Here is a 27,812-nt window from a genome sequence, read left to right as displayed (position 1 = left end):
AATCCCCGCGACAACTGCTGTCAAAGCGTCGCCTAATGCCTCTATTGCATGGTGTTCATGTTAGAAAATCAAGAGCCGCCGTAGAAGAAGTAGTTTTTATAAACTCCGTAGCAGAGAAATTCGAGATATCACGAATATAAGAAGATCTCTTTTTCGTCTACCACGCTTAGAGCATATACGCCCTGACACCTTTCTCTGTTCGTGACCCAGCGCGCCCCTACGTGTATGAAGAAGCTACTAAGCATGGCGGCACACGAAGCCCATGGTATGACGCCTAGTGTGACCACGTTGGCGCTGATTCCCGTGCCCCAGCCGATGAACACGGCCCAGATGATCCAGGCGGCGAACACGAGGGGTTGGTACGGATCCCGATCCCGTCGGCGGTGGGTGTATGATGATAGACAACACCCCAGAATCAGGCAGGAGCCAAGCGCCAGTCCCGGCGGCACGTTTTTCAGCAGAAGGTCGAGCCTCACTGCGCGGAGGAGGTTTTGGCCATGAGACTATAAAGTCGAAATGTAGGTTTTCAGCGGTGTGTCTCATAAAAAAAGGGGGGGTTAGGCACAAAACGCACGTCGATGTTTATGAGGAGATCTTCTCGTAGCGATTCTGCGCTGACGATATAACAGGTCGTAAAAAAACTACAAGTCATGGCTGGAACTAGCTCAGCAAGTTCTGACAACGAAGGTTTTTGCCGCGGTGGTGGTAGTATGTATTGCTGGTGACAGGCCTGGTCTCCAGGGGATCCGAATGAATGACATGTTGCGTACATCTGAAGAATATGCGAAGTAAAGGTCGGTATATTCAATCCAGACACATCGGAGAACACGATGTAGGCGCACCGATTAAAGATGGCCAATGCTAAAATTCCAGCAGCTCTCCCCGCATCCTTATACTCTGTTCACAGATGCCTAAGTCTACTACTCGTGCTTACATGTTGGCGGATTACTCTGCTAAACTTAGGGCGACTTGCATGGTTGCAGCTTTGGAAATCTTGATGACGCAGGCTGGGTTGGCCGACTCTCTGGCGATCCTCGTCTCACATTATGGCGCATCTAGCAGGGCGTTGTGTTACTCTGCATGGTGTTAGCCAGGTTTTGAGAGGCGCAGCAAGACACATATCTGCGGGCTGCAGCTGTTGATACTAGGCTGACTGCGAGGCTATATAACAGTGTCTTCCAATAAGATGTCCACGATCGCACATTCGATTTTCGGTGAGCATCAATTCGGTATATATATGTTGGTTGAACTGCAGCTAGGCAAACCGCTAACTAGAAAAGCCTTGGTTATATGTCAGTCAGGAATGACTCATGGGCAATTCTCCTTTTCGCACATAGGCGAAAAGGACATGTATAGGGATTGGGCTGCAATGCAATGTTCCCTATTCCAGTCGGATAAGATGAGCTACCTCCCTCAGTTGACTGTATTGATATGCGAACGAGTAATCTCCTAGAACCGCCTGGTTTCTTAAATAGAGAGGCCTCTGGCTAGACAAATAGACGGACGTTATCTCCGCCAGCCACGCTTAGTAGGTAATAATCTCCCTCCATCCCACTTGTAGGAGGTTCTCTTATTCCGTCCGCTCGTTCAGCTATTTATCAAAAATCAAGTTATATGGTGGACAATATATTGTCGCCTTTTGTTTTACACCATGCCCCCTAATTTCAACACGGCTAGCCGTCCTAGCTGGCTGGTGATGCCTGATTCCTCTGAGGTATATATGGCAATATTTGATCGTGCCAGGGTGCTGTCTGGAGGGATCATGGTTGGTACTGCCATGTTCCTACCAGTTTTACCAGCTATTCAGTACGAGGACGATGTTTACCGATACCTGTAAGGTGCCCAGCTCTTGATTACGACTGAGCCATGCTAACACCGTAAGCCTTTTCTTGCTTTTCGGAGCCTCTACAATCGTCCATAATGCTCTTATTTGGGAGGCGGTTGTCGATTACTTTTTCTTGGCTTTAGTTACGACCATTGGAGTGATACTTATCACGCTACTCCATTCCGGCGTCTCGGTGTCTTTCCTGCTCGGCCGCGTTCCTCTCTTAATAGCGTCAATGAGTTTATTTGTTGAGGAGTGTTCAAGGTTAGTATATAATCCCAAAAGAGAGGAATACACCCTATACTAAACAAATCAGGCGCTTCGGCCCAAATAGTCGTCAAAGGAAAAAAGCGCCGGACCCCAAACTGATACCTCCTGACGCCGGAGTTGTTATGGATGAGCAGCCAGTCTTCCTCACACTAAGCCATCATAGTGAGCTACTTTCTCATATGTATGGTGGCGAGACGAGGCAGTATAATGCGTCGAGCCAGCATTCCTCAGAGATATCTCTATCGAATGTCGGACCCGGACGATTACCATCATCATGCGACAGCATGGTACGCATATTCTGGCGCGACGAGCCTGAAGGCATCGCCAGATTTAAAAGGGGCGAAGAGCGAGATGATGAAGAGAGCCTGAATCCCGACAAGGGTGCCTGGTTTTGGTGAGACAGAGTTCAACTCAAAAGCAAAGTCGCGCAGCCTGAGAGTTCGTTTCTTCCCATTTCTTGCATTATCCGTTGTTGGTGTTGTTGTTATAGTCGGTTATAACAGTCAACCGATACTTATGTTTTAAGGTACCTGTTACAGCGTGAAATTCTTTTGCGAAGGACAACCTGTATCTTTATATGTCAGGATGACCTCAACTCTCCATTTCCTCGTTTATTTCTTAGAAGGGGGGTTGATCGTGGAAGATAAACTTTCTTTTTCGTTTCCAGGCCTGCGACGAGCTCTGTTAAATATCTAGCGACTAGAAACTATAGTCTACTTTCTTCTAGCGCAAGGAATAACGACGTGATATGTGTGGGTTGGCATCAAGTGCGATCATTTCTGATTCATTAGTGACTTAAGTCCCTACCACACGACGAATGTTACTTTTATGACGGGGGTATAAAAGGATAGGTCATGGTGATCCGTAGGCTAAGTTCGGTTCTATTTGGGTTACAGCTGTGATTAATTGGGCTATATCCAATTAAATACAATAACTAGCTGCTTTGACATCGATTGTCTGGATAATATTGAAATTTCAAAGGATCCTGATAAATAAGGTGAAGTTAAAAGGTTCGAAAAATGATGAATTGGTTACATTTTGGAATCTTCAAAAGAATGGATTGTCAGATCTCGATAAAACCATTATACGGAATACGTAAATGCTCCTTCCCGATAAGATCCAAGATTTCGGGTTAGGCGCTGCCAGTTTCCAGCCACCTCAAAAAAAAAAAAAAAAAAGATCATCTCCACCTGCCTCATACATATTTGTCCCGGCACAGCTATGCCGGGTACGTACTAACAAACGGATCCACCTGCTAGGTACTAGGTAGTTCAGGATTTGGACCGACTGGATTTCAATTCACTTTTTTAACATGACACCATGGGGACACCGCTGGTCGCATCTCAGCGTCGCAACGCCAGCGGTCTAGCAGTCAACCTACCAGATGTCATGAAAGTATCATCTCATCTTGGCCAACTCACATGCACACATAATTCACATTCGTATTCCAAGTCTGGACCTTGTTGTCCCACCTGTCCTTCCGCTTTTTCTCGTCTTAGTAGTCGGGAATGACGATGATTGCGTCGGCGTACCGTTACCCATGCAGCCATGCAGCCCTGCTGCCATGCTGCGATGATCTCACGTGGGCCATGAATATATCGGGTGGTTGGACCTCTCTTTTCTCTTCCACGCTTTGCAAACTTCCTATGCTTTTCCATTGCTATTCTTACCCACATGAGTTGCTTGCATATTTTCTGCAATTTATAGAGCTCTTCTTTTTACCCTTTCGGCAAAAGATAATCTTTCTGTCTGCATCGTGTCGTACAATACTGTACATACACCGTTGCTATCCTTACTATCGTTGCTATTGAGGGGTCATTTCCGAGGATCTCTGCATCGTGCTATACCTATAATCAGCTTTCCATACTAGTGTAACCAATTATCTCGAGTGTTAGTTCGGAGGTCTGAGATCTGTTTCTCCTCTTGTCCCGAATATACTATCCATCTATCCTTGTAGATGCATGCTCCAGCTATCATGGCCTCTTCTGTTTGGAGATGTGCCATGTTGGCTGCCACATTGCTGTCAAGCCAGACTGTAGCCCAGACATACACATCATGTAACCCCCTCAGTTCAAGTAAGTTGTTCTTCCTGGTCTTTCAAGCTGGCGCTCCAATGGCTTACACCTCTCAGCCTGCCCCGCGGATACCGCCCTCGGCATGGCCATTGATGTCGACTTTACACAAGGAGAGGTGAACTCGTTTACCAAATCAGGCGGCGAACCCACGTACGGCTCCGACGGCGTAACTTTCACGGTTAGGCAGAGCGGCGATGCGCCACAGCTCACTTCTGTCTTTTACATCATGTTTGGTCGAGTCGAAATCAGCTTGAAGGCTGCTCCTGGCGCCGGTATCGTGTCTTCCTTCGTTCTACAATCCGATTGCCTTGACGAGATCGACTGGGAATGGCTCGGCGCCGACTCGACCGAGGTACAATCCAATTATTTCGGAAAGGGTATAACCAGCTCATACAACCGTGGCCAATTTCATCAGACGGGAAATAACCAAGATGGCTTTTTTACTTATGTGATAGACTGGACAAGTGATCGAATCATTTGGACTGTGGATGGGACTGTAGTGCGGACGCTCCAAGCTTCGGAAGCGGAGGAAGGCCAGTATCCCCAAACGCCGATGCAGGTTAAATTCGGCGCATGGTCCGGAGGCGACTCTGGAAACCCTCAAGGCACGATCGATTGGGCGCGCGGTCCTACCGACTATTCCCAGGGACCTTTCAGCATGAGCGTAAAGAGCGTCAAAGTGACGGATTACAGCACAGGTCACTCATACACTTACGGTGGCAATTCCGGCACGTGGCAATCTATCCAGGCGAACGGCGGCCAGGTCAATGGTAACTTGGGCAATGCTGGCGTTCTTACTACCACAGCAGTTGCTAGCGGTTCTACCGCGACTGGGTCGGCTAATGTTCCCGCCGGCGGCATAGGCGGCTCAGGTAGCCAAGGTTCAAGCAATTCTAACAACTTACCTCAAGGTTGGGTTATGACTTCTGAGGGGAAGATAGTACCATCGAGTTCGACCATCTTACGTATGTTCATAATTCTTCCCCTATCGCTTAGATATAAAACTGACATATATATAACTTAGGCCCTGTATACCCTTTCGTTTTTATATTCACCCTCTGTGCTATTCTCGCAAGTGGCCGAAGATTTTGGCCTTGAAGCACTGCAACATCGCAATCTTATCGAAGCAGATTAAGGGAATAAGAGGCGTTATCATGAGTACATGACTTGTTAATAAGGGAGTTTACGTTTATGGTTGAGATGGTTATAAAGCCCTCCTGAATCGGAGGATCCTGCAAATGACTAAACATCTACCTTGGTCGTTTTTCAGCAAATCAATTGGCCAGTTTCTATAAGTGCATTGGCCCCGGTCCAACGCACCCTACGGATATTGATCCCAACGGTCACCGCAGGAAGTACATCGAATACGGAGATCCACTCGGGGACTTATTGTGGCAAACTGGGCGGGAGCGCCGTACGCATGCAAGGACAACTACTTGCTACCCGGACAACACAACCGCAGTGCCAACCTGAGTACTCCAAGTTTCACCGCCCCGTTCCTGGACTTACCAGAGCCCCAGCATCGGGATACGTGCCAGAGTTATAGAGGCTAAATTAATATGGGTTGATTTATCCAAGAGAGGAATCATTCGCGAAGCATACCAGAATTCGGACCAGTCTGCAGCGTTCCAGCATATCGGCTAATTTTTGTCTAACGGATTTCCAGCATTTACAAGCATATTTTTTTCCTTTGACAATCTATATGTATATTCATAGGCATAAGTCCTTATGAAGATAAACTAGCTAGACATCGACTCGGGTCATAGAATATCGAATTATTTGGGGTTAGCAGCAAGAATCTAGACTGCATTGGGGGAGGATCGATGTAGATAAGACATGACAAGTATTGTATATGAGGCAGCGCGTGTATTAGGAGCTTACTTATTATAGATAGGCCAGGAATGTGACTGATAAACATATGACTATATATTTGGTATGTACCTATATACACCTTGTGCGATTCCCAAGCCGACGTGAGTTACCTAATCAAGGTTAGCGAGTCCCGAAGCAATACATGCCTCTACGTCACTAGCATATCGCGTAATATAACGTAGTATGTAGATACGTATTCGTATTGGTATTGGGAGATACATAGGTATGTAGTTACGAGATGAAAACGCTATAGTACTTACTAATCATCTACGCATGACCTAAAGCGTCGATAGATGATACAAACTGGGAGACGGTATTGGTTGTATCGGTTTACCTAAGGCCGGCTATTAGCGGCCGGAGCCCCACACATATCGTCCCTCTCTCCCCCCCGTTATCGCAGGACCCGAGGCCTTCCCCCGTTGCCCATTCGGTGAACAAAGGGAAAGCTGCAACAACCTTAGTTTATGGCAACTAAGAAGCTTACGCCCTTCGGGTCTTCCGTTATGTAATTGTTATTTTTTTTTTTGCCCCATAGCGCAGCGGGTCCCGTACCTGCTTAACTTAACCTAAGGTAATTAATTATATTTGTACTATTGGGAAGCCCCGTTTGCTTTCCCGAAATGCCCTGGTTTAACTGTAACACGTATCGGACAACGACAACGACAACTACAACTATAACTACTACTATAAATCCTGCTGCTGCTGCTCTCCCGTCCTTGTCGCTTGTTCGTCCGGCCCGACGCTTTGTCCCGGCTTCACCTAGACTTTCGTTGTTGTTGCTGTTATCATTTTATAATACTCTTAGTTCCCCCCGGCGTCCACGGCCGTCTTCGTCTTCGAATATTATTATTGCGAGAAGCGCAGCGATGCTAGTGGAGAAGGATTATCACCCGGGTGGTGGCCAGCTGGCCCAGCACCACCACCACCACCACAAGCCGCTGACGATCGAGGGGATCAAGGAGCGCAGGGCGAAGGCCGGGAAGCTATACGCTCCCACGGCGTCGTACTCCGATAGTGATATGTTCAAATCTCCCGTATGAAAGAAGCATCTTTTTACTACCTGTCCTCGACTCCCGACTAGCCCCTCCCCCTTTTCTCCCTCTGCCGTATTTACCTTTGGTAGCTTTCATAGAGGTGGCTTTTTTGTCTGTTTACTGACACTTGTCATGTATGTTGTGGGGGGTATAGCAAGCATACGAAAATAAGCCGAAAGCAAAACGATGGGATCGTAAGTTCAACCAACTAACCTACCTCTAAAACTAGCAGCCAAGCTTTTTTTTTTTCACTTATATATGGTGAAAAAATAGTAGTAATAATAATATTTCGTTAAAGAGAGCTAACGTCCTTACCAGACCTCCTCACGGAAGAATCCCAAGCGCGCGAGCCCTGCCTGCTCAAGCTCGCGGCCAAGCACCTCAAGAAGCCCGGCCTGATCTCGCTGGGCGGCGGGCTGCCGTCGGCGGAGAACTTCCCCATCGACGCCCTGAGCATGCACGTGCCGACGCCTCCCGGGTTCACCGAGGCCGAGACGGCGGCGTCCGGGCAGGAGGTCCGCATCGGCAAGTACGACGTGGCGAGGGGCGAGAACGGCGGCGTCTACGACCTCTCCATCGCCATGAACTACGGGCAGTCCGTGGGGTCCGCCCAGCTCCTGCGCTGGGTCACCGAGAACACGGAGCTCGTGCACGGCGGCGGCCCGCCGTACGCCGACTGGCGCTGCGCGCTGACCGTCGGGAGCACGGGCGCGCTCGAGCAGGCGCTCAGGATGTTCTGCGACCGGGCGAGGAACGACGCCGTGCTCACGGAGGAGTACAGCTTCTCAACGGCGCTCGAGACCATGACCCCGCTGGGCATCAAGGTGTTCGGCGTGCGCATGGACGGCCAAGGCCTACTGCCCGCGCACATGGACGAGATGCTGTCGTCGTGGGACGAGGCGGCGCGGGGCGGCGCCAGGAAGCCCCGGGTCCTGTACACGGTGCCGTCGGGGCAGAACCCGACGGGCGCGACGCAGAGCGAGGCGCGGCGGCGGGAGATCTACGCCGTGTGCCGGAAGCACGACGTGTACATCCTCGAGGACGAGCCGTACTACTTCCTGCAGATGCAGCCGTACGCGGGCAGGGCGGACGGGACCGCCGCCGCCGCCGCTCCTCCTCCGCCAGCTACCGTAGAGGAATTCCTCAACGGCCTGGTGCCGAGCCTGCTGAGCATGGACGTGGACGGGCGGGTGATGCGGCTGGACTCGTTCAGCAAGGTGATCGTGCCGGGGGCGCGGGTCGGCTGGATCACGGCCAGCGAGCAGATCGTCGAGCGGTACATCCGGCACTCGGAGTGCTGCAGCCAGGGGCCCAGCGGGATCTCCCAGCTGCTTATGTACAAGCTCGTGGACGAGACGTGGGGCCACGAGGGGTATCTGAAGTGGTTGATGCACCTAAGGCTCGAGTATACCCGGCGGCGGGACACGATGCTCGCCGCGTGCGAGAAGCATCTGCCTCGCGATATCGTGAGTTGGGTTCCGCCGGCAGCAGGCATGTTTGTAAGTTATCTGCCCATCCTCTTCCCTTTTCTCTTTATCCCCTAGCCTTAACCCCCCCTCCCCTCTCCTCCCTTACTTCCCCAACCATCCCTCCACCCCCGCCTCCCTTTTTTTTCCCCACCACTATCATCTTTTCTAACCAGCCTTCTTTCTCCCCCTTCCCCCTTACAGCTCTGGCTCAAAGTCGACCACACGAAACACCCGCAAGCCGGCAGCAAATCGATCCTCGAGATCGAAGAGGCCATCTTCGACTCCTGCATCGACAAGGGCGTCCTCGCCATCCGCGGGTCCTGGTTCCGCGCCGAGCGCGACCAGGAAGAACCTTCCTCCTCTTCGTCTTCCTCGGGACTCTTCTTCCGGACCACCTTCGCCGCCGCCTCCGAGGCCGCCATGGACGCCGCTATCGAGCGCTTCGGCGCCGCCGTGCGGAAGAACTTCGCTGCTGCTGCTGCTACCGCTTAGCGGCTACTGGTCATTAACTTATACATACATACCTATAAAACCCGCATTTTCGGTCGATTCCATGTATTCATTCATGCTAGCTAAAGTAAGAACCGCCGGAGTTGGGAGTTGGGATCGGAGTTAAGATACAGTGTCTTGTATGATATTCGCCGGAGCCGTGTACTTTAAATCTTAAATATGATACATTAGGTACATTGCATTCACGCATTACGCCTACAGGTAGCCTTAGGTACCTAGAGACTTGGGCGGTGGCATAGCATAGCACAGCATGACATACAAGTTCAGCTAGGCAATCTTTCTCCTTTCTACCTCTTTTTAAGCCACATAAGGTATGTACATACCTATGCACAACATAAAAGGTAAAAACCAAAAAGACCTCTCTCACGCTCTCTCCGCGGCTAGGCACATACATACAGTACATACATACATCTATACGCTCTAGCCCCATGCGCGATCTTACGCTCCGGCGAATCAAACCCGCAGACGGCTTGCATGACGTACCAGCTACGGTGTGAGATCCAATATATCGGACGAATCTGTATGGCGCGGTGGTCCCCTGTCTGCCTACATAGCTGGTCAACGCTAACTAGGTACCTAACCTACCTAGGTTAGATGTAGGTAAGCTGGCGTGTAACAGGTAAGCACATTATATCGATTCTCCAGGATTCTAGACTCCCTAGGCTAAGTAAGTACTTTCGCTGTGGAAAGAGAGGCAAAAGGTAGGCAGAGAGGCAGAGAGGCAGATAGGCTATTAAGGTTGTAGGCACTACCTATTCTGCCTACCTCCCACATCGCATGTAAGTCGGGCTAGACAGCTACCAACGGCACCGTTGCAGATGGCTTCAGCAAGCATAACGTTAGGTACGTACCTACCTACATAGCCTAGCATATTTATACAAATATAGGTAGTACTCCGCAAGATACGTCCAAAGTGAGAAAATTAATAATGCATCGTATTTCTGTCTGTCTAGGTAGAATAGCTCTCTCTAGAAGGCGACATAAAAAATTCGAGTTTGTCCACAAACCGACCCCTGTAACTCGCACCTCTCCGGAATGCACCGCGCCATGCTAAAGTACCTGGCTCGTCCGATCATGCTCGTCGATCGCGTAGCTGGTCATGCTGTAGAAAACGCCTTTCTTCCCTTTCTTCCATTTCTCCTATCCTCTTGAAACCCCCCGCCCCTATTTCTCTTCTCTTTCTAAGGTCTCTCTAAACCCTCCAACGCAATTTAGCGCTATGTGTACTATACAATAAAATATACTAATGATATGTGCTAGAGTAAAGTGAATAAATGAAGCAACTCTTAGCTTTAAAATTCCCAGTGATCGTCGTCCTCGATAGACTTAATAGCCCAGTTGAACTTCTCACGTAGAGTCTTAGAGAAGAACTTCTCAATAGGAACGTCAAACTTCTTAGCAAAGACAACAGTGAGGCGGGGATCAATGTAGTTCTAGACACCAAGTCAGCATTCGCCTCAATACAACCATGTCTCTCAAGATGACTTACGATCTTGGAGGTGCCTAGAGCAACCTCCTTGTTTCCGTCGCGGTCGGCAGCCTGGAGCTCGAGGGTCCTAATACGTTCCTCTATCTTCAGGATGTTGTTTTCAATCTTCTCGACCGTCGGGCCTCTTCCTTCGGCTTCTACCTTCTTAGTCTTATTCTCTTTCTTGAACTTCTTTGCTAGTTCGTCCGCAGCTTTGAGACGCTCCTTGAGCTCCTTATCAGGTAAGGGCTTCTCGCCTTCCTCTTCACGCTTCTGGTTGTCCTTCTCAAACTTCTTCTGAATCTTCGTTCGCTGCTCTTCGACTAGGAAGTTCTGGTGCTCTTGGATCCAAGCTTCGTCCAGATCGGCGTCCAATTCGAAAAACTCGGCGCCCTTCTTCTTCTTTTGCTTGGGATCCACATCTAAGATCATCATCTTGTTACGCCACTTCTGGTACTTAAGGCCCTTGATACGGTCACTAAGCTTTTCCATCTGTGCTTCATGGCTTGCGCCGACCGTCCGCTTGTGATTGCAAAGAATAGCCACTTCACGATTGCAATCGTTGTAAAGCTTTATCTTCTCTGCCATGGTAACGTCTTCGACTTTCAAGCCCTTGAGCAGGTTCGCCATGGTATAGGAAGCATTATATGTACGGAACACCTTCGCGGTCAATCCAGGCATATAAGAGGAAAGATGCTTGTTCAGCTGGGTAGTGGTCAGACGATCAAAGATATCGTCACCCTCCTTCTTCGGCGGCTTCTTGAATACTCGAAGATTCTTGAACACCTGTCGGTCAACTGTGACCTCGTCGTAGAATCTGATACTGTCTTTACCCAGGAAATCGAAAATGACGGTATTAGGCTCTCGGAGGGTGACATGTTCATATTTGAGCGAACAGCAACCCACGGTCTCGGCTTCGTTCTCCGTGTCCTTTTCGTTACCAGCTCTCAAAGCAAACTTGTCGATCAGGTAGACTGCCGTGGCTCGCTGGCGGTCAGCCATAGCTTCTGCCTTCAGATCCTTTGTATAGTCCTTGCGAATCCTTGCGATATGCTTTTTTAACTCTCGAGCTTTCTCGAACTTCTTGAAGTCGCTCTGACCCTTGACAGCACTTGTTGCACCCAGCATAACATACTTGTACGAGCCATTGATATTTTCTTGCCACATCGCCAACCATGTGGCTTTGTTGTCATGCTGAACGGCCTTCCACTTATGGCCTTCGGGAGGGGTTGGGACCTTTGCTTCCTTTCCGATGTTGATGGTAATCTGTTCAGGCATAACTCGCTTCTTGACCTTGCCAGTCTTAGGATGCTCGCCACGACCACGGAATAATCCGGGAGGTTCGACTCTGAAGTTGCCGACTTTTTCTTTGCGACCATCCCATTTGCAGTACATATACGGGGCTTCAATCTTATCTTTCTCGGCCTTCTCAGCCTTCTTTTCGGCAGCTGGACGCGCCTTCTTCGCTTCGTTCTTGGCATGATAGTATTCGAAGATGGGCTTGAAGTCTAGCTTGGAAAATTCCTTGATGTCAACCTTGTTGCCTTTTCGATCCGTTGCTCCACCTGTTCGGTTAAGCACCTCCTTGAAGTCAGTAAAGAAATTCTTTTGGAATGTAGGGTTCTCGACGTTGTGGGTGGAGTTGAGCATCGATCCAAAGAAACCGGCAACTTCCTCAGCTTCGACGTGAAGATTGACCGGAGTACCATCGTAGATAAGTTTCACGTCCTTTGGAAGGGGTTCATAAGGCGGGGGGAAGAGGACACCGTTGTGCTCAAGGGTAGTCCACTTGATACTGTCGTCCTCTTTCTTGGGTGCATCCCACCAACGGTACTCTTCCTCCTCTTCTTCGTCGCCCTCGGCTGGCTCTTCGCTCACTTCCTTTTTGGCTTTCTTGGCAGGAGCCTTCTTAGCAGGAGTGGACTTCTCCGTCTTTACATTAGCCTTGCTAGGAGCAGTCTTTGCCTTCTTGCGAATGGGCGCGTCGGAATCAGACTCCTCCTTCTTGACGCCGTTGGTCTTTCCCTTTCCATTGACACCGTTGGATGGTCGCTTTCTCCCCTTGGCGCCTGCTAAGGGTACGTCGTCATCCGACTCATCCTTGACGGCCTTCTTTGGAGTCGGCTTTTTCGATTTAGCCTCGCTCGCCTTGATAGCTTTTGCATCCTTTTCGGCATTCTTTTCGATAGCCTTCCTCTTCGCAGCAAGTTTCGCAGTCAACGGTTGGTCATCATCAGAATCTTCGAGCGTAGCAGTCTCATCAACAGCAGGTGGAAGCTTGGTCTTTCTCTTGCTGAGGACCTCGTCGTCGGAGTCGTCGGAAACAACCTTTCTTTGACGTTTAACCTAATTCCGCGGATTAGCATAGACGCTTCTACTTTGCATCACGGTTCCAGTGTAAACATGTTCCAACGTACCAATCTTCCATCCTCGGAGTCCGACGCGTCCTTGTAGCTCACATTGTTGGTAGAAGACCGTGACTTGCGCTTTGCGTTACCGTTAGCCTGAGGGGACGAATCGCCATTTACCGGCCCGTTGCGAATGGACACAGGGGCGGGTTTGGGTTTCGTAGCACTATGGTTCATGGCTTTCGAATTATTCGAGACTAAAACATAGGAAGGCGCATTAGCATAGGTGAGATCGAGGTAAATTAAAAGGCACGCAAATAAGTAGAATCGAGTGCCACGAGTATGATGAAAGAGTGTATAAACTTGGTATGTGAGGACGGTGCAAGACAGAGAGTGTGATGGCTAGATGCCAGAAAACGAATCATAGTTAAAAAGAGAAAAAGAAAAAGAAAACCAACTTACGATGACCGTTGGTGCGAGCCAGAGGCATGTCGTCGTCAGAGTCCGACATGTTGAGCGGGTAAGACCGGCAAGGCGCGAAGGCGGCTTGTTGACCAAGAAGGGGATTCAGATAGGAATTTAGGATTCGAGAAGTGAAGGTGCGACGAAAGAGAGCGCGAAAGACGGATTTAAAGTGAATTTTGGAGATTTTGAAAAGTAATAAGGGTGGATCACACCGTAGTGCACCACCCTGTTCTATAAAATGAGGAGGACAGACAAGCGACGGGGAGTGAAGAAGAGGGAGAAACGGTGAGATTTGGGAAGGGGAAAAGTCAGAGACGACGAGTGTGAGGACTTGAAAAAGAAGGCTTCATTCAATGAAAGTCTAGCCCGTTAGCCACAGGTAAAGTCCGTAGAGGATCCCTATTGGTCAGGTGTTGTCCTTATGAGTGGAGAAGAAATAGGTAAGGACTGGGTAAATGACTGGGTAGGAAGAATCCAAGAATGTCCTGCTTGCTGCGGCCGGGCCCTGGTCTGGCTGGTCTTGGTTGCTACGTGCTGGGTTGCTGGGTTGCGTATTGATAGAAAGCAAAGGAAAAAAAAAAATTGTTAGTGAACCCCAGTCTACCTAACGAGGTACGAGGTACGAAGGAACAGATGTGGTAAATAAAAAAAAAAGAAAAGGAAAGAAAAGAAAAGGCCCAATGCGGCTTAGGGGAGGAAATATACCTAGGTAAGAAATATATATATATATATAAAATAAAATAAAAAGATACTAGAAAGAATGATTAGATAATTATATGAGATGCATGAGTCGCTTCCGAATTAGTAGACGCAAGAACCACCGGCGTAGGGAACTTGAAAGAACAAAAAGGTTGTTACGGGAGTACAAAGTACATGTTCAAATAAAACAATTTGCTTGGCATGGAAGCAGGCAGGCCGCAGGAAGAGATACGTCCATGGATGTACCTACAATACGTGAAGTACCTATGTACATCTATTAGGACCTATTGATGGCTGTGCGTGTGGCTCGTGACTCGTGGCTCATGGCTCCCCCGGGTCGGGAACGGGGACGAAAAGAACCTTGAAGCTTTTGGTGCCGAAAGATCAATCGAACCTCCATTCAAAATAATTGATCCGAAGAGTCAACCCAATTGATTGCGCTTCCCCATCGCATCGCAATCAACCTTTTCCTTAAAGGGCTCCAGGATACGACTCACCCTCCAGTTTCTCTCCAAGATGCTTTCAAGGGTAGCAAGACCGGCTCTGAGAGCTGGTGCTGCTGCGGCTATTCCTGCTCGGTACGTCGGATCTTTTGAATTTCTTCGAAAGTGGGATTATTTTATTATATGAGGCAATTCGCAAGAGGGTCCCTCAAGAAAATAAAATAAAATAAAATAACTTTACAAACACAATCCAAATCCAAGCTTGGACGGAAATAAATAATAGTCAATTGTAAAGTTATAAAAAGAAGAAAAGAAAAAGACGTGCTAATACTAGAATTGGTTCAGTGCCGCCAACAATGGAGCAGCAGCTGGCTACGCTACCCTACGAGAAATCGAAGGTCGTCTAAAGTCCATTAAGAACATCGAGAAGATCACCAACACCATGAAGATCGTGGCCTCCACCAAGCTGACCCGCGCCCAACGTGTCATGAACGACTCCCGAAAGTACGGCCAGACCTCCAACGAAGTGTTCAAATCCGCCGAGACCAAGCCCCTCGAGGGCGAGGGTAAGAAGTGCCTGTACATCGTGTGCAGCTCCGACAAGGGTCTCTGCGGCGGTATTCACTCCGGTCTCTCGCGATTCATGCGCCGACAGCTGGCCTCCGACCCCCAGCCTTCCGACCTGATCCTCATCGGCGAGAAGTCGAGGGCCCAGCTCAGCCGTACGCACGCCAAAGAAATCGTCCTCAGCTTCGCCGGCATTGGAAAGGACATCCCGACCTTCGCCGACGCCCAGGCCATCGCCGACCAGGTCGTCCAGCTGCCCACCGACTACTCCACTGTTAAGATCGTGTACAACAAGTTCATCAACGCCACCAGCTACGAGCCCGTCATCATCGAAGCTTTCTCCGAGGAGGCCATCGCCAACTCCCCCAACTTCTCCGCCTTCGAGGTCGACGAGGAGCTCCTCTCCAATCTCCGCGAATACACCCTCGCTAACTCTCTCTACTGGGCCTTGGCCGAGGGGCACGCCTGTGAAATCTCTGCCCGACAGCAGGCTATGGACGTAAGTTTAGCCCCCTTCCCCCCCTTTCTCCCCCCCCCCATCAAAAACTTAACTCTGTCAAAATTAAAATGTCATAATCCCCCGTCGCTAACCGTCTTTCTTTCTTCTATAGAATGCCTCCAAGAACGCCGGTGAGATGATCAACAAGTACCAGATTCTGTTCAACCGAACCCGTCAATCCGTCATTACGGGCGAACTGGTCGAAATTATCACTGGTGCTACCGCCTCGGAGGACATGTAAAAAATAGGGGGGGTGATAGAAAAATAGATGGGGGGTGGTTGATCGATCCAATCGCGCGCATCTTCCCTTTGTATCAAAGTACCCTAAGCAATACCTCGGCGCTTCTGCCGCCTTGGATGTATCAATCAATTCGATGAACTAGATCCTCAGTTCCCTCTTCTTTCTTTGTCTGTTGTCCCTCTTTGTTCATACGTGTGTGACGCAAGTTTCTGCATGCGACTCAAACACCAAACAACCCCCAACTTAATCCCTGAGATAACAGGGCATCTGACATATCAAGTGAAAACTGTATTCGTCTCTCCCGCAATCCCGATATCTGGAATAGCAGGAGGTGTACCTAGCTTCTAAGGTCTGTCCAAGTTCGCCCTTTGTTTGCGATGAGCCACACAGGGTTTACTTTACTTTACTCCCTTCCGCCTCCCACACAAAACACCGTCTCCCTATCTATATCTTCCAAGACAAAAAACTACATCTCTTGATGGGGGAATGGGCAGTTGGTAGATATCACAAGCCCTCTAATTTACATATAACTACAGATTTTTATTTGCCATTGTCCGGAAACGCACTACCTTATGTAGGTAGGTATGTACCTACCTACATACCGTCAGTTTATACAGATGTTCGAGTATGTATGTACACACAAACACACATTACCTATTATTATTATGACCCCAGCTCTAACCAGGAGAAGGAGCCCTTAGGAGAGGAAAGGAGCTCGTTCTGATGTGGATTAGGTAGGTCGGTAGGTACCTGGTATACACCTGCCTACCTAGACGTTGGTTTAAAGAATAGTGAACGCTAACGCTAACTCCGAGAGACAAGAAGATAGGGGGGAAAACCCTAAGGCGTGATGACGTTCTAATCCTAGCCTTGGGACTCTGTAACTACCTACGTTATGTTAGGTAGGTAGGTAGGTACCTAAGGTAAGATAGGCTTGCGACTCGTGTTCATTCATACATGTTAGCATTGGCTACTACATCGGATATCTAATGTCTACCTACCTGGTATTTACCCTACCTACCTTAGGTTAGGTACACATAGATCGTAGTCCCTCTCCCCGTCCGCCAGCTACAAAGTCTATCTAGTCTAACTGTGAGATGCTATCCAGACCGTGGTACGTACGTACGTACCTATCTACCTAAGGTAATGTACACGGCTGGATACAGCAGAGTATGGAATTGACATCAGTCCCTAGTCGTATAGCTGTGTATATGAGTACCTACCTACCTAGCTACCTACCAACCAATCGATATATCCCAAGCCTCGCCTCTCCCCGTAACCACCTCTTCTACGTCAGAAGCAACCACCACCCAACTATCCTATCCCCTAACCCCTTCGATCCCTCACACGTGTATATACCCCAAGAATCAATCATCTTGATCCACCACGCCTCTGGTGCATCATCCCAATCCTTACTTACTTACGCTACAGCCCCAAAGCCCTTGAGCACGAGGCAGCCCAGCAGCAAGCTAGCACTACGCTATACCTAACCACACACAATTATCAAGACCATTCATTACGTGGAGAGTACGACACGATACAAGCCACAATCACGCTGTATTTCAAAAGCATAGCTACGTAGGTACCTAAGAATAGGTAGTTATTTAAATAGTAAATTCATCGCAACAAACGTATTTCAAGCACCACGCCTTGCAAGGGCTTCCTTCCTTCTAAATCATTGATTATAGAAGAAGAAGAAGAGTCCTTAGCCGTTGGCGAGTAAGTACCTAGATAGAGGCAGAGGTATGTATTGTACCAATGACATGTATGTACTTCGAGAACGACCACGCGCCACCCACCCACCCAACGCCGCTCCCCTTATGTTGACTACTTTCGATGCAAAGCCCGTACGCCAACCATAACGAGAAACGTAAAAAAATGTGACTGGCTTCTTCTCTATACATGCCAGTCGTCGGGGCCAACGCCTGGTTAGGTAGTGAAAAAAGCTTTTCTTTTTGTACAACTCCTTACCTCTTTAAAAATCGAGGCAGCATCATCATCATCCCACGAGCTTTGGTTATGTACGTTAGGTAGGTAGGTAGGTAGATATATATGTATGCAATTGGAGAAAAAAAAGGGGGGAGGAGGGAGGGAAAACCTGATTCCAAAGTTTTTTTTTTATTCCTCCATTTCGATATCGCTTCCCTCGCTCTCGGCGTAGTTACTGACTTTCGCTCGTCTCCTTTCCCTTCCTCGTTCGCTAGCAGGACTTCCTTCGTCCTCGAGTACGAGTTTATGATTTTTCTCATACTCGCCCCGTACCACGGGGTAACGTTGATCCCATTCCTTCACTTTCGCTTCCCAAGTCTTCAATGCCTCGTTATATTTCTGTTTTTGTTCTGCCGCTTGATCTTCAAACGGCTTTCGGTCTTCGGGTGCCGCTTCTTTCCACATCTTACTTGTCATGACTCGCACTTCATTCGGACCCGGCTTGCCCTTACCAGCCCGGCGTCCTTCCGCACACCGCTTGCGTGCCGTCTCGAAGAAAGCTTTACTGTAGAGGAGATAAGCATTTCCTGCAACTTTCTGAGGTCGCCAAGGTCGCTCTCCAATTTGTGCTATAACATGCTGCCAAGCGGCGGCTTCATATTCGTCGATACGAGCCTGCTTGTTAGATTTAGGAGAGACGGCTAATGGAGCATCACTGGGTTCTTTGCGTTTCAGACCCTGAGGAAAGAAGGCGGTTTCTTTCGGTATTATCAATGGAGTAGGGACTTCGATTTGGCCGATCATGGCATCGATTACCTCCGACGCTACGCGTAGTCCAGAAAGATATGCGCCATGTACCGTGGCCGGGTGAGTATCGGTTGTGTGCTCTCCCGCGAAGAACAGATTGCCAACTGATTTAGCCATTGTTTGATAGTCGTCTGGGCGCATTGACGGGCCGGCAGAAGAATAGGATCCTCGGGCAAATTTGTCGGAGCCCCAGCGCGTAACGATTGAATGCACAGGCTGGGGAACTTTGGCACCATATACGCTTCGCAGGACCTCTGTAGCTTCGGCCACAAGCTCGTCATTCTTAGAATGTTCGGTGTCGAAGCCAGCGTCTCCAGCCATCAATCCAATAAGAACCGGGATGCCGCTTGTATTCGAGGTATTAAACCACTGGAAACAACGCCCACGCTGCGAAGTGTACTCAGACTGCTTGAGGCTGTGTCGGGAATTTGGAGTCCGGAGACAACCGAAGATATCTCTACTCGTATCCCAAAAGGCTTCCGCGTAGACGAGAATAATCTTGTTAAGGATACCGTAACCTAAACGGCTAATGGCACCCTCTTTAGAGGGAGGCAGAGGAGGATTGAACTCAACACTACCGTGCTTCAGAACTCCGAGAGGTATAGTAGAAACCACATAGTCTGCCTCCAAGGTTGAGCCATCCTCACATTCGACCCGTGCAGTCTTTATTCCATCGGGATCGTAGAATATTTGTTTGACACTAGTATTCTTTCGAACGTCTAGTCGCGAGGGCATATTAGCCAAGCCCCACGCGACATCTTGATAACCCCCGATTACCATTGTGTGTTTACCTTCCCACTCGTTACCGGCGTCAATATCCCAACCTCCTATACTCAGTTGGCTATAATTGATCGCGTTGCTGTATTCGAGATTCGCTATGTGCCAATTCATAAGTCGAAAATCTTGGGGCGTGAGGTCGACAATATTCTTGTATTGTGTGATGGCTTCGTCCATCACAGAGCCAAGCGTAGCGTTGGGAGCCTTAGCCGCTGCCTCGAGGTTTAAATCATAGTCCTCAGTCACATGTTCCTTGAGCGCCCAACCCATCAGACGTGCCTTAAAACCTGCCTTTAGAGTGGCTGGAGTGCCCGGCTCAACGTGGGTCCTACCCGTTGCTCGATCCGTAGAGACAGGGACGAGACTGATTTGGGGCCCTAAGCTCTGCTCTGAGACTGGCGGTGCTTGCGGGAGAGCAGCTGTAGCCTCTTCAACCTGGGCGATGGTCTTTTGGCCTTCAGCCGAACTATCCCGGCCTTCATCCATTAGGTCCCTGTTGCCTTCAATAAGTTTGGACGGTGGGTTCTTAAACTTATAGTCGCTTACTCGTTCGAGGCAATCGTTGTAGAGCTTCTCGACAAGACGATCTCTTACGTCGTCTACAGCCTTGCCATTAGCGTCGTAGAGGGTGGTGTCGGGTCGTAGAGCGTAATACGGCAAAGCCATCTGCCCTCTCACCAGAACATTGAGTGGGTTACCTCGCTCGAATCCAGTGATAATCATGCCTCCGCACTCAACACTATGCCGCCGACCTTGGAATCCGATTAGATGTTGACTTTTGCTACCATCGAGTGCGCGTGAATACACACGACCACCCAGGCGATTTCGTCCTTCAAGAACGATTACCTTCGGGGCTTCTTCTCCTAGATCCCGAAATTGTTCTTCATATTGGCCAAATAGGCTCTCTAATTGCCTCGCACATCCTAGACCGGCCAGTCCGGCACCAATCACAACTACGGTCTTCCCTTTCTTATTCGAATCGGCTTTTTTGGACCGCTTCCGAACCGAGGGAGCTTCGGCACAGCCAAAGTTGATATATCCCGATCGGACAAGCCAGTCGTAGCATACGCTTGCAGCATCAAACCACCTTGAATCTTTAGCACACCCAACGGCTTCCTCGCGGGAAACTCCGATTCGAGGATTATTCAACCATAACCGTAAGATGCCATTTCGGATGTTCAGATATGTGGTTACCTGAGCATGGCTGAGATGGTTTCTCAACATCAAGTATTCATCCTGATGTAGCGCATAAGGATTTAATCTGGAAGACTCGGCTGCGGCTATGCATTGGTTGGCATAATCATGTGGAGAGATGTCTGTCGGGATAGATACTCGTGGTCGCACATCGAACCGGCGTCTTTTGTTCTTAGGAGTGGTAGCGGTGGTTTTATTATTGAAATATGTCTTCAACGGCTCTTGTGATATGTCTACCTCAACCGGCGTCGTCGCTTTACTGGAATGCGACGATGGGGGCGGAGATGTTAATTCCGACTGGTCTGAGACAGCCGAAACTGAGGACTCGAATGAATTTCCAGAGTTCCTTTGAACCCTCGGATATCTGGAATCCATCAATGGTGACTGACTGTGATGAGACCTATTATCTGTTTAGGATATGGAAAGATAACATTGAAGTTTCGAGTCTATGATGGGAAAGCATATCATCGCGGATCATGTCACATGAGAGACTTACGTAGGATCTCGTCGTGATACAGGCGCAGAGGCCGTAGTATCGTCCGGAGACATATCCATATTGTCAATTCGAACAATGATTTCAGATTCTGTTCTTGGGGTATCTCCGGACGTAGACAGCTCGGGCTTATAAGAAGTGAAGGAGTCCGTGAGGAGAGCTGCTGGGAGAGTTCTCGTGATATCAGCCGGAAAGGCAAGAATTGATTCTAGATGATGATCCAATTCCTCCAAATCCACTAGAGGGCCCGACCCTATGAAATTACCCTCCTCCAACAGGGTTTCCTGAGTGCTGCTCATAGCCGACGAGCTCAGATTCCGTGTTGGCCGGAGACATACACACGCATCGATATATAGGTATGAGCGAGGTCGTCCGGGATTCGTGTATTGGGAGTTTGGCCAATACAAATACTCCCCTCCCCATTGAATGATCAAGTATCTCGTCCTAGATTGGTTGTAGAAAATTGACACTTGAATGTCATACTGACTACCGGAAGTTGTCGGTAATCTAGAGTCTGGATTTTTGAATTTTGTTTTGGACTTCTTCTTTGGATTCTAAGGAGTCTTGTTAGTCGACATTTACAAGACTTGCCTCATTTGATTCGGAGGTTTTATTAAAGTATCGAATGATCACGCACAGTAAAAATAACCAGGTCTCAGTACTGTACACCCATATGAAATATATCTAGGTAAAGGTAGTTAACCTAGTAGAGGTAGGTAGATCTCGACCTCGATTATGATAGGTTCGATTGGTGTAGGTTTCGAGACGACTAAACAATTGAGACCCGTTTCAAGGGTTCGAGGAATATTTTCTTTTGCATTAATAAAGGCTTTGGGGAGAGATCTGTTTTTCGGTTTTAAATAACCCCCAAATCTCGAGGGGGGGAGGAGAGTCAGAAAATGTGTAAGTATGTAGGTTAGGATGTAAGATTCAATGTAAGAAGGATAGAGACAGCGCCTTGTATTGTGCATGTACACATTAGCATCAGGTTAGGTATTCAAATCTGCATAAGTAATGCGATACTGAATTGCTCCTCCTGATCTTGCGCTAGCCGCTAAACCCACTTCAATTTTTGGTCTTCTAGGGTGGGTGTGCTCCGTGCTCCCCGCTGCCACTGCACGTGATCCCTAAATTGTTACTACCTACAAGTTAGTCGTCTAATCGCCATCTACCCATTCACTTCTCTTCAACCTCCGTTGACCTCATGTCGTATCGTATCTATCAAGCAAGTAATGCGCCCAACTGTTAGAATAATAGAATAAGTATAATTAATGCCAGATCTGTCCTTGATTTGCATTCGCTAATATCCCTTGGCTCTAGATTTGAACCACCCCCCGGGACCCATTCATCATGCTAAGCATATTCATTATGCCCCTACTTCTTGGAGCCAACAATTATATATATACACACATATAAATCAATTACCCTCCCTCGTATCATCATATGTCAAGAGAAGCTGCTACCGTCCTGTTGGTGAAGTCAAGTCGTCAGTATATGCCGTGCGGGAAATAATTCGCATTACTAGGCCGTAGACGAAGCCGCAGTCGTTGGTTTAGGTGGCTCCTTTGCAAATGATTTCTTCTCTACCGCAGCATCCATCATCTTATTCCCGCTAATGATCGAGGTCGTGCAGATTACAATATTCCTTCGGGCTAAAAGAGCCTTGTCAGTTTAACTGAAAGAGCATACATATCATAGGGGTAAACTCGCTACCGACCTTCTTCCTTTTTTGCGATAAATCGCAGCGCCGCGATCTCGGTAAATGTTATTCCTCCCACGAATACAACAAACACCGTCTTCTTGTCGCCCCCTCCGGATAAGAGAGCTCGGGCTTTGACTGCTTTGTCTTCGCCCTTTTGTAGCTCATCAAACGTCTGGCCTCGCGCATGTTTCACGGCGTCGTCAAAACCTCGCCACCCCTGCGCACCGCTGCTGGCGGCTGTGCTTGCGCCAGTCGTCCCGTTTCCGCGTGTGATGGAAAGAAGGTATTGCTTCTGCAGTATACATTGTACGAGACGGATCGAGAGGGGCGCGTAGCCGCTATACACATATGCGATGTCGTTGGGATCGTGCTCATTAACCTCGTCAACGATTAAGCGGAGCTGCTTGCGTAAGTAGGCGTAGTTCGTCTTGGTCCCAGTTGCTGTTCCCGAGCCGGGTATGGGAATCATGCTTGCCATAGGCGAAGTACGAGATAGGAATAGCTGTAGCTTTTCCAAGTTAACTAAGGTTAAAAAATGTTGATAACCGTAGCCCTCTAATACTAAGCGTCTAAAATGATCGAAATCCTTCGCTTTGATGCCACCAGATATGCATGAATATATGCATAAGAGTCTTAATACCTCCTGCAGCGGTACGTCTCTCGCAATTAACTCTTCGATAGCCTCAAATTGGGAACCAGGATCGGCACCCGCAGCGAGGTTTTGTTGAACCTCTAGCATGCGACTGAATTGGTCTGTCCGTGTATGTTTCATGATCTCTTCGGCAAGTCCGGTATGTATCTTCAGGCTCTGGTGCTCCGTTTGATAGCCGGGTAACTTCTTCACGAAATCCTTGAGCTCCGCGGTTGTCTTGGATGAGTGGCGACTATCATAGTCGCTTTGCAACCTTCGCGCAACCTTGTTGAGAAGCGTACCGACAATTGCGAAATTCGCATCGCGAAGTCCCTCGTAAAGCTTATCTGAGGAATCCAGTTGTATTTTACGCTTCCTTGATGGCGCATTAGCTGTCGGGTTAGTCGTGCTTTGGGACGCAGATTGTGGCGGAGCTCCCACGATGGTAGAATCAATATCAGCTTGATTGTTACGAATCCCCCAGACCTCATCAATGAGCCCTTCATACGTCAGCTGCGTGAGTAATGGTGTAACGAAATCGACTTCGCGGTCAATCAATATGACACTTTCTATCGTGTTGCTTGGGGTAAGCCCAGACCGGATACTTTCACTTGTGTCCTCCCCAGCCAGTATTTCCTGTCGCATTCTGGTGAGTAGTTCGGCTACACGTTTCGCGTTGTCGCCCTTGCCAATGACGCGCGGAAAGAGCCCGTGTTTCGACTGGATTCCCATCAAGGCTTTCGCCATGAGAAATGTCGGTGTCGTATCTTTAAACAAAAATAGATCCCGAAAAGAGTCATCGAGCTCTAGGGATAGGACATCTCGCTCAAGCGGAAAGAAATATAACGGAAGCTCTGCAATATTCACATCACCTAGCACACCAGCTTCCTCTAAGAGTTTATCGGATACCAGAGTACGGCGGGGTACCCAAAAGATGTGGAATTCGTGTCCGGTCTGGCTTTCGCGTTGTAGCCGCTTAATATGTTCTATACTAAATGTTAGCACGTCATGATGGTATCTCAAGCATCTACTTTGGCCGAGACACTATAGGTCATGCTCATAAAGTCTTCATCTTGGGCAATATTGACTGACGTCATGAGTTGGGTGAATGAATTCGTGACGTCTACTGAGAGCCCGTGATTCTTTTGAAATTTTGAGGCGCCACAGGATGAAAGTAAGATTGAAGGCGAGGGCGAGAGTAAGGGCGAGGGAGAAGGAAAAGACGGACCTGCTATGGATTGAGCGTGGCGAGCAGATTCGCCCCTTGCCATAAACACGACATTGCGTTGGCTCGTGTCGGCATTCTTATTTTCGAGGATGAAGAACTTGTCTACACCGTAATCTTGTAAGGTCGATACCTTTACTACGGTACCAATTGGGCCAGCCAAGCTACGTTCGATGACGAGGTTCTTCTTCCCGCGAACCTATGCGATCGATCATGTTAATCCCAACCAAGCAAAATGGCGGAGGTTGAAGGCAGCCTTACTTACGCCTTCGAGAAGATAAAGAAGGTCCCTTCGAGCCTTATCTCTGATCTGCTCAGCGTCGAACCCCACATGAGGAGCCATTTCCATTATGAGCTCTTCATGGGGGTGGTGCTTCTGAGCGGAAGAGCCGACGTGCTACGTGTTACGTGTTATGTAAAATGTAAGGTGTTGGTAAAATGTTGGCGGGTTCGCGAGTTAGGTATGAGCTAGGAGCTAGGAGCCTGAAGCTGGAGTTTGCTGGAGGAATTACTGTACAAATTGAACTGGGGTGGCTTGTCAGGCCTGCAGAATATTTGGGTAAGGCAAGTAAGGTTAGGTGGGGTTCGACAAGCTTATCGCTTAGCCCATTTTAGCTAGCCCCACGGTTAGAGACACCATTGTATGCCCGACCTTTGTATTGTGGTAGGTACTATGTAGTATGCAAAAGCAGCAAGGAGGGACACGACGTCACAGCTCCGCTCTCTACACCTTATAAGGTACACAAGCTATGCGGCTGTATGAAATGTGTCAATTTGGTTCAATACCTAAGAAAGAGCATTGAGCATTGTTGAATTCGATGGAAAACAACATCTAGCTTGCTATTACTATTTTGGATGCTAGTACGGGCATGTTCCTCAAAATGCTACGGATGGCTCTGGCGTCACGAATTGTTCAAGTATTAACCGAATCTTAAAGCTAAGATACACAGTCACCCGGAATGTATGATTGTTGTCGTAGCGTTAAAATACCAATCGCGGGAATCTTGGCTCCCATATAAATGGTTTACTTTGACCGTCGATGCTACCTATCCACGCAATGTCTATCAGCTTCACGCTCTGCTAATATCAACTTAAGAGAATTCAGCCTCACTGGATGAATCTCCCACACCTTCAGGTGTCCAACAAAGTATGCTTTGTAAATCTAGTCCAGGCAACAGTTATGCAAGTGAAACGAGGTGCTTCGAGTCTTAGCGAGTCGCCAAGTTGTGAAACGGCCAGTGGTAACCCTACTAGGGAATATAGTAATTGGACGCGATCTTCTTATACGGTGTTATCGTGGTAGTAGAAATCGATGTCTCTCGGTCGCAAGCGGTTTCCACGTACGAATTCCTCGTCGCCGGGTGGGCGTTCGTTCTTGGTGTTTCCTGTCAACATGCTCTGGATGCTCATGCATACGCTTTCAACGTTCTGGACAGGGCTCCATCCCTGCGTCCCGAGCAAGTCGAGGCATATGATTCCGTTAGAGTAAATGTGAGGGTGCATGGGTATCGGGCGGGTTTCTAGCTTGACGAAAGTCACCTCGGGAGGTTCTATTGCGCTCGAATTAGTTTACCATCTCCGGTAGGACGGATAGCGGAAGCGGAAGCCCATACCAATGGGATACGAGTTGCTGAACTTGAATTTTAGACGGTACGTCTGGCCTGCATAAATAGGATTCTGGTCCAGAACCTGGATGTCCAGAAACCACTCTTCAAGGTTATCTGCCGAGACTAAAGCAATACCGGGAGGTAAGCTATTCGATATCTGAAGGTCGGGGGTCTGGTTAGCATGCCATATTGCAAGAACCAATCATGATTACAAAAATAAGTAATACCTTAGCCAACTCCTTCGTCAATCTCCTAGGTCCCAAGTTGGCCATTTCGACTGAAGGAAATAGGCACGCGAGCGGCGCAAGTGAATTGATGTTCGACGTTGAGGGGCACAGTTGTAGTTGTACTCGATTTTATCGTCAATAGGTACCTCTAAGGTTAGGTAGGTTAACCCCCACGATTGAACTTGTCTGCCAAACTTGAGCGGACTTGGAAAGTACTATGTAGCCCGAACAGGCATTAATCGATCGGGGGTGGTTAAGGAATGAGGCTGTAGTAAAGGAATTTCTTCTGGGTAAGTTAGAACGATGCACGGGGGGCGATTTGGAAAGCTTAAGCTCAGATCATGTTAGGTACCTTGTGGGTTTACATACAGTGGCTAAGTCAAATCGAGGTGCACATTGTCTGTCCAACTTAAGCGCCTCCGAAGCCAAAGACGGCAGGTTTCAGGGAATAAAATGACCGATCTGTTCGATACTGTATGCCCTTTTTTTTTGTACTTTTTGTCACAGAAAACACACTGATTGATTGATTGACGTATGTATACCTAAAATATGTAAGATATGTAAGAAGTGTAGGTCGTTCCTCAAGTGCTTAAAAATAGAGTTGCCCCGCAAAGTCAACAGAGCTACCTGAAGAAGGCGCGTAGTTGTTTGGCCTGACTGCTAGGTTGACGTTAGTATTTATACCAAGTTACTTCTTATATGAGTACCTAGGTGCTAGTAGCCTATAGATCCTGGTTATCGATATCGATAATAAGCGCCTCGCAGATGACTCCTTCCCTTTAGCGTATCAGGCAGGAGATAGGTTACAGTTAGTTGAGACGCATAAGAGGAAACATCATGTCGCATAGGTAGTAGGTATTGCACAACTGATACAGAAGGCAGGCGGGCCGCAGGAAGGAAAGGAAAGACCTCTCGACAAGCGCAGAATGAAATATTGCTTAGTACATATGTACATCACATTTTTATTATATACAGTACAATGCCTCGCCCAGGTAGTCAATGTTCCGCTTCAAGTTTCTATACTATGAATTTTTTACCATGTGATACGGCCGTTGTGGTCTGCACCACTTACGTTATTATTCATTCTTAAGAGCGCTCACTTACAACTTTGGATGCATATGCGGTTCATCAAGATGAACCAAGTTGTGGATAATGCGTTCTTCTTATCCTCTTCATCTCTAAGCTATACTAACTAGAGGGTGGCATTGGTGACTTAAGAGGGATGCTCAGCCACTGAGGCAACCCAAATAACGACTTGCTACTTGAAAAATGATGGCGCGAGCTGGTCGAGGCCGACATGCCGGATTCCGAGGACAGCATGAACCTGGTTACCTACCTAGGTACCTTAATTACACACTCGAACCACCCATTGAATGCAGCAAGCTATTGGGAGTTATTGGATCAGGACTGCTCCAGTATTGCGGCTGAGCGGCCG

The 27,812-nt window shown here is 48.4% G+C and overlaps 8 protein-coding genes across 8 annotated transcripts; 4 read left to right on the top strand and 4 right to left on the bottom strand.

Moving 5' to 3' along the window:
- Positions 1 to 128: 128 nt before the first annotated feature.
- On the bottom strand, positions 129 to 652 carry F4812DRAFT_461407 (uncharacterized protein; the record flags this gene model as incomplete). The annotated part of the gene is made up of 2 exons (XM_047937861.1): positions 129 to 503; positions 575 to 652. The coding sequence occupies 2 exons, from the start codon at positions 650 to 652 to the stop codon at positions 129 to 131; spliced, it is 453 nt and encodes a 150-aa protein (XP_047788028.1).
- A 900-nt stretch (positions 653 to 1,552) lies between these two features.
- On the top strand, positions 1,553 to 2,818 carry F4812DRAFT_109123 (uncharacterized protein). The gene is made up of 3 exons (XM_047929324.1): positions 1,553 to 1,833; positions 1,883 to 2,089; positions 2,142 to 2,818. Exons 1-3 carry the CDS (start codon positions 1,652 to 1,654, stop codon positions 2,491 to 2,493), a joined length of 741 nt encoding a protein of 246 aa, XP_047788027.1. The 5' UTR covers positions 1,553 to 1,651; the 3' UTR covers positions 2,494 to 2,818.
- Positions 2,819 to 4,070: 1,252 nt separating this feature from the next.
- On the top strand, positions 4,071 to 5,268 carry F4812DRAFT_461405 (glycoside hydrolase family 16 protein; the record flags this gene model as incomplete). The annotated part of the gene is made up of 3 exons (XM_047937860.1): positions 4,071 to 4,170; positions 4,227 to 5,135; positions 5,195 to 5,268. The coding sequence occupies 3 exons, from the start codon at positions 4,071 to 4,073 to the stop codon at positions 5,266 to 5,268; spliced, it is 1,083 nt and encodes a 360-aa protein (XP_047788026.1).
- Positions 5,269 to 6,241: 973 nt separating this feature from the next.
- F4812DRAFT_109011 (PLP-dependent transferase) lies at positions 6,242 to 9,075 on the top strand. The gene is made up of 4 exons (XM_047929323.1): positions 6,242 to 7,076; positions 7,231 to 7,270; positions 7,395 to 8,575; positions 8,747 to 9,075. The coding sequence occupies exons 1-4, from the start codon at positions 6,663 to 6,665 to the stop codon at positions 9,035 to 9,037; spliced, it is 1,926 nt and encodes a 641-aa protein (XP_047788025.1). The 5' UTR covers positions 6,242 to 6,662; the 3' UTR covers positions 9,038 to 9,075.
- Positions 9,076 to 10,347: 1,272 nt separating this feature from the next.
- Positions 10,348 to 13,108, bottom strand: F4812DRAFT_452205 (putative TOP1 protein; the record flags this gene model as incomplete). The annotated part of the gene is made up of 3 exons (XM_047936319.1): positions 10,348 to 10,488; positions 10,545 to 12,869; positions 12,941 to 13,108. 3 exons carry the CDS (start codon positions 13,106 to 13,108, stop codon positions 10,348 to 10,350), a joined length of 2,634 nt encoding a protein of 877 aa, XP_047788024.1.
- A 1,271-nt stretch (positions 13,109 to 14,379) lies between these two features.
- Positions 14,380 to 15,949, top strand: F4812DRAFT_437243 (ATP synthase F1 gamma). Its single transcript, XM_047934908.1, has 3 exons — positions 14,380 to 14,613; positions 14,824 to 15,544; positions 15,657 to 15,949. The coding sequence occupies exons 1-3, from the start codon at positions 14,552 to 14,554 to the stop codon at positions 15,783 to 15,785; spliced, it is 912 nt and encodes a 303-aa protein (XP_047788023.1). The 5' UTR covers positions 14,380 to 14,551; the 3' UTR covers positions 15,786 to 15,949.
- A 1,954-nt stretch (positions 15,950 to 17,903) lies between these two features.
- F4812DRAFT_452202 (Sec1-like protein) lies at positions 17,904 to 24,886 on the bottom strand (the record flags this gene model as incomplete). Its single annotated transcript, XM_047936318.1, has 6 exons — positions 17,904 to 20,892; positions 20,989 to 21,471; positions 22,508 to 22,637; positions 22,703 to 24,304; positions 24,547 to 24,742; positions 24,809 to 24,886. 6 exons carry the CDS (start codon positions 24,884 to 24,886, stop codon positions 17,904 to 17,906), a joined length of 5,478 nt encoding a protein of 1,825 aa, XP_047788022.1.
- Positions 24,887 to 25,185: 299 nt separating this feature from the next.
- F4812DRAFT_437234 (ubiquitin conjugating enzyme) lies at positions 25,186 to 27,036 on the bottom strand. The gene is made up of 4 exons (XM_047934907.1): positions 26,730 to 27,036; positions 26,378 to 26,663; positions 26,157 to 26,307; positions 25,186 to 26,093 (listed from the first exon to the last, which is right to left on the bottom strand). Exons 2-4 carry the CDS (start codon positions 26,420 to 26,422, stop codon positions 25,825 to 25,827), a joined length of 465 nt encoding a protein of 154 aa, XP_047788021.1. The 5' UTR covers positions 26,423 to 26,663; positions 26,730 to 27,036; the 3' UTR covers positions 25,186 to 25,824.
- Between the last annotated feature and the right edge of the window lie 776 nt (positions 27,037 to 27,812).

This window comes from Daldinia caldariorum (genome assembly GCF_022478825.1).
Source record: "Daldinia caldariorum strain CBS 122874 unplaced genomic scaffold F4812scaffold_14, whole genome shotgun sequence".
Classification (NCBI taxonomy): Eukaryota; Fungi; Ascomycota; class Sordariomycetes; order Xylariales; family Hypoxylaceae; genus Daldinia; species Daldinia caldariorum.
Note: the sequence above shows the minus strand (reverse complement) of the source record. Positions and strands in the feature narration are given on the sequence as shown.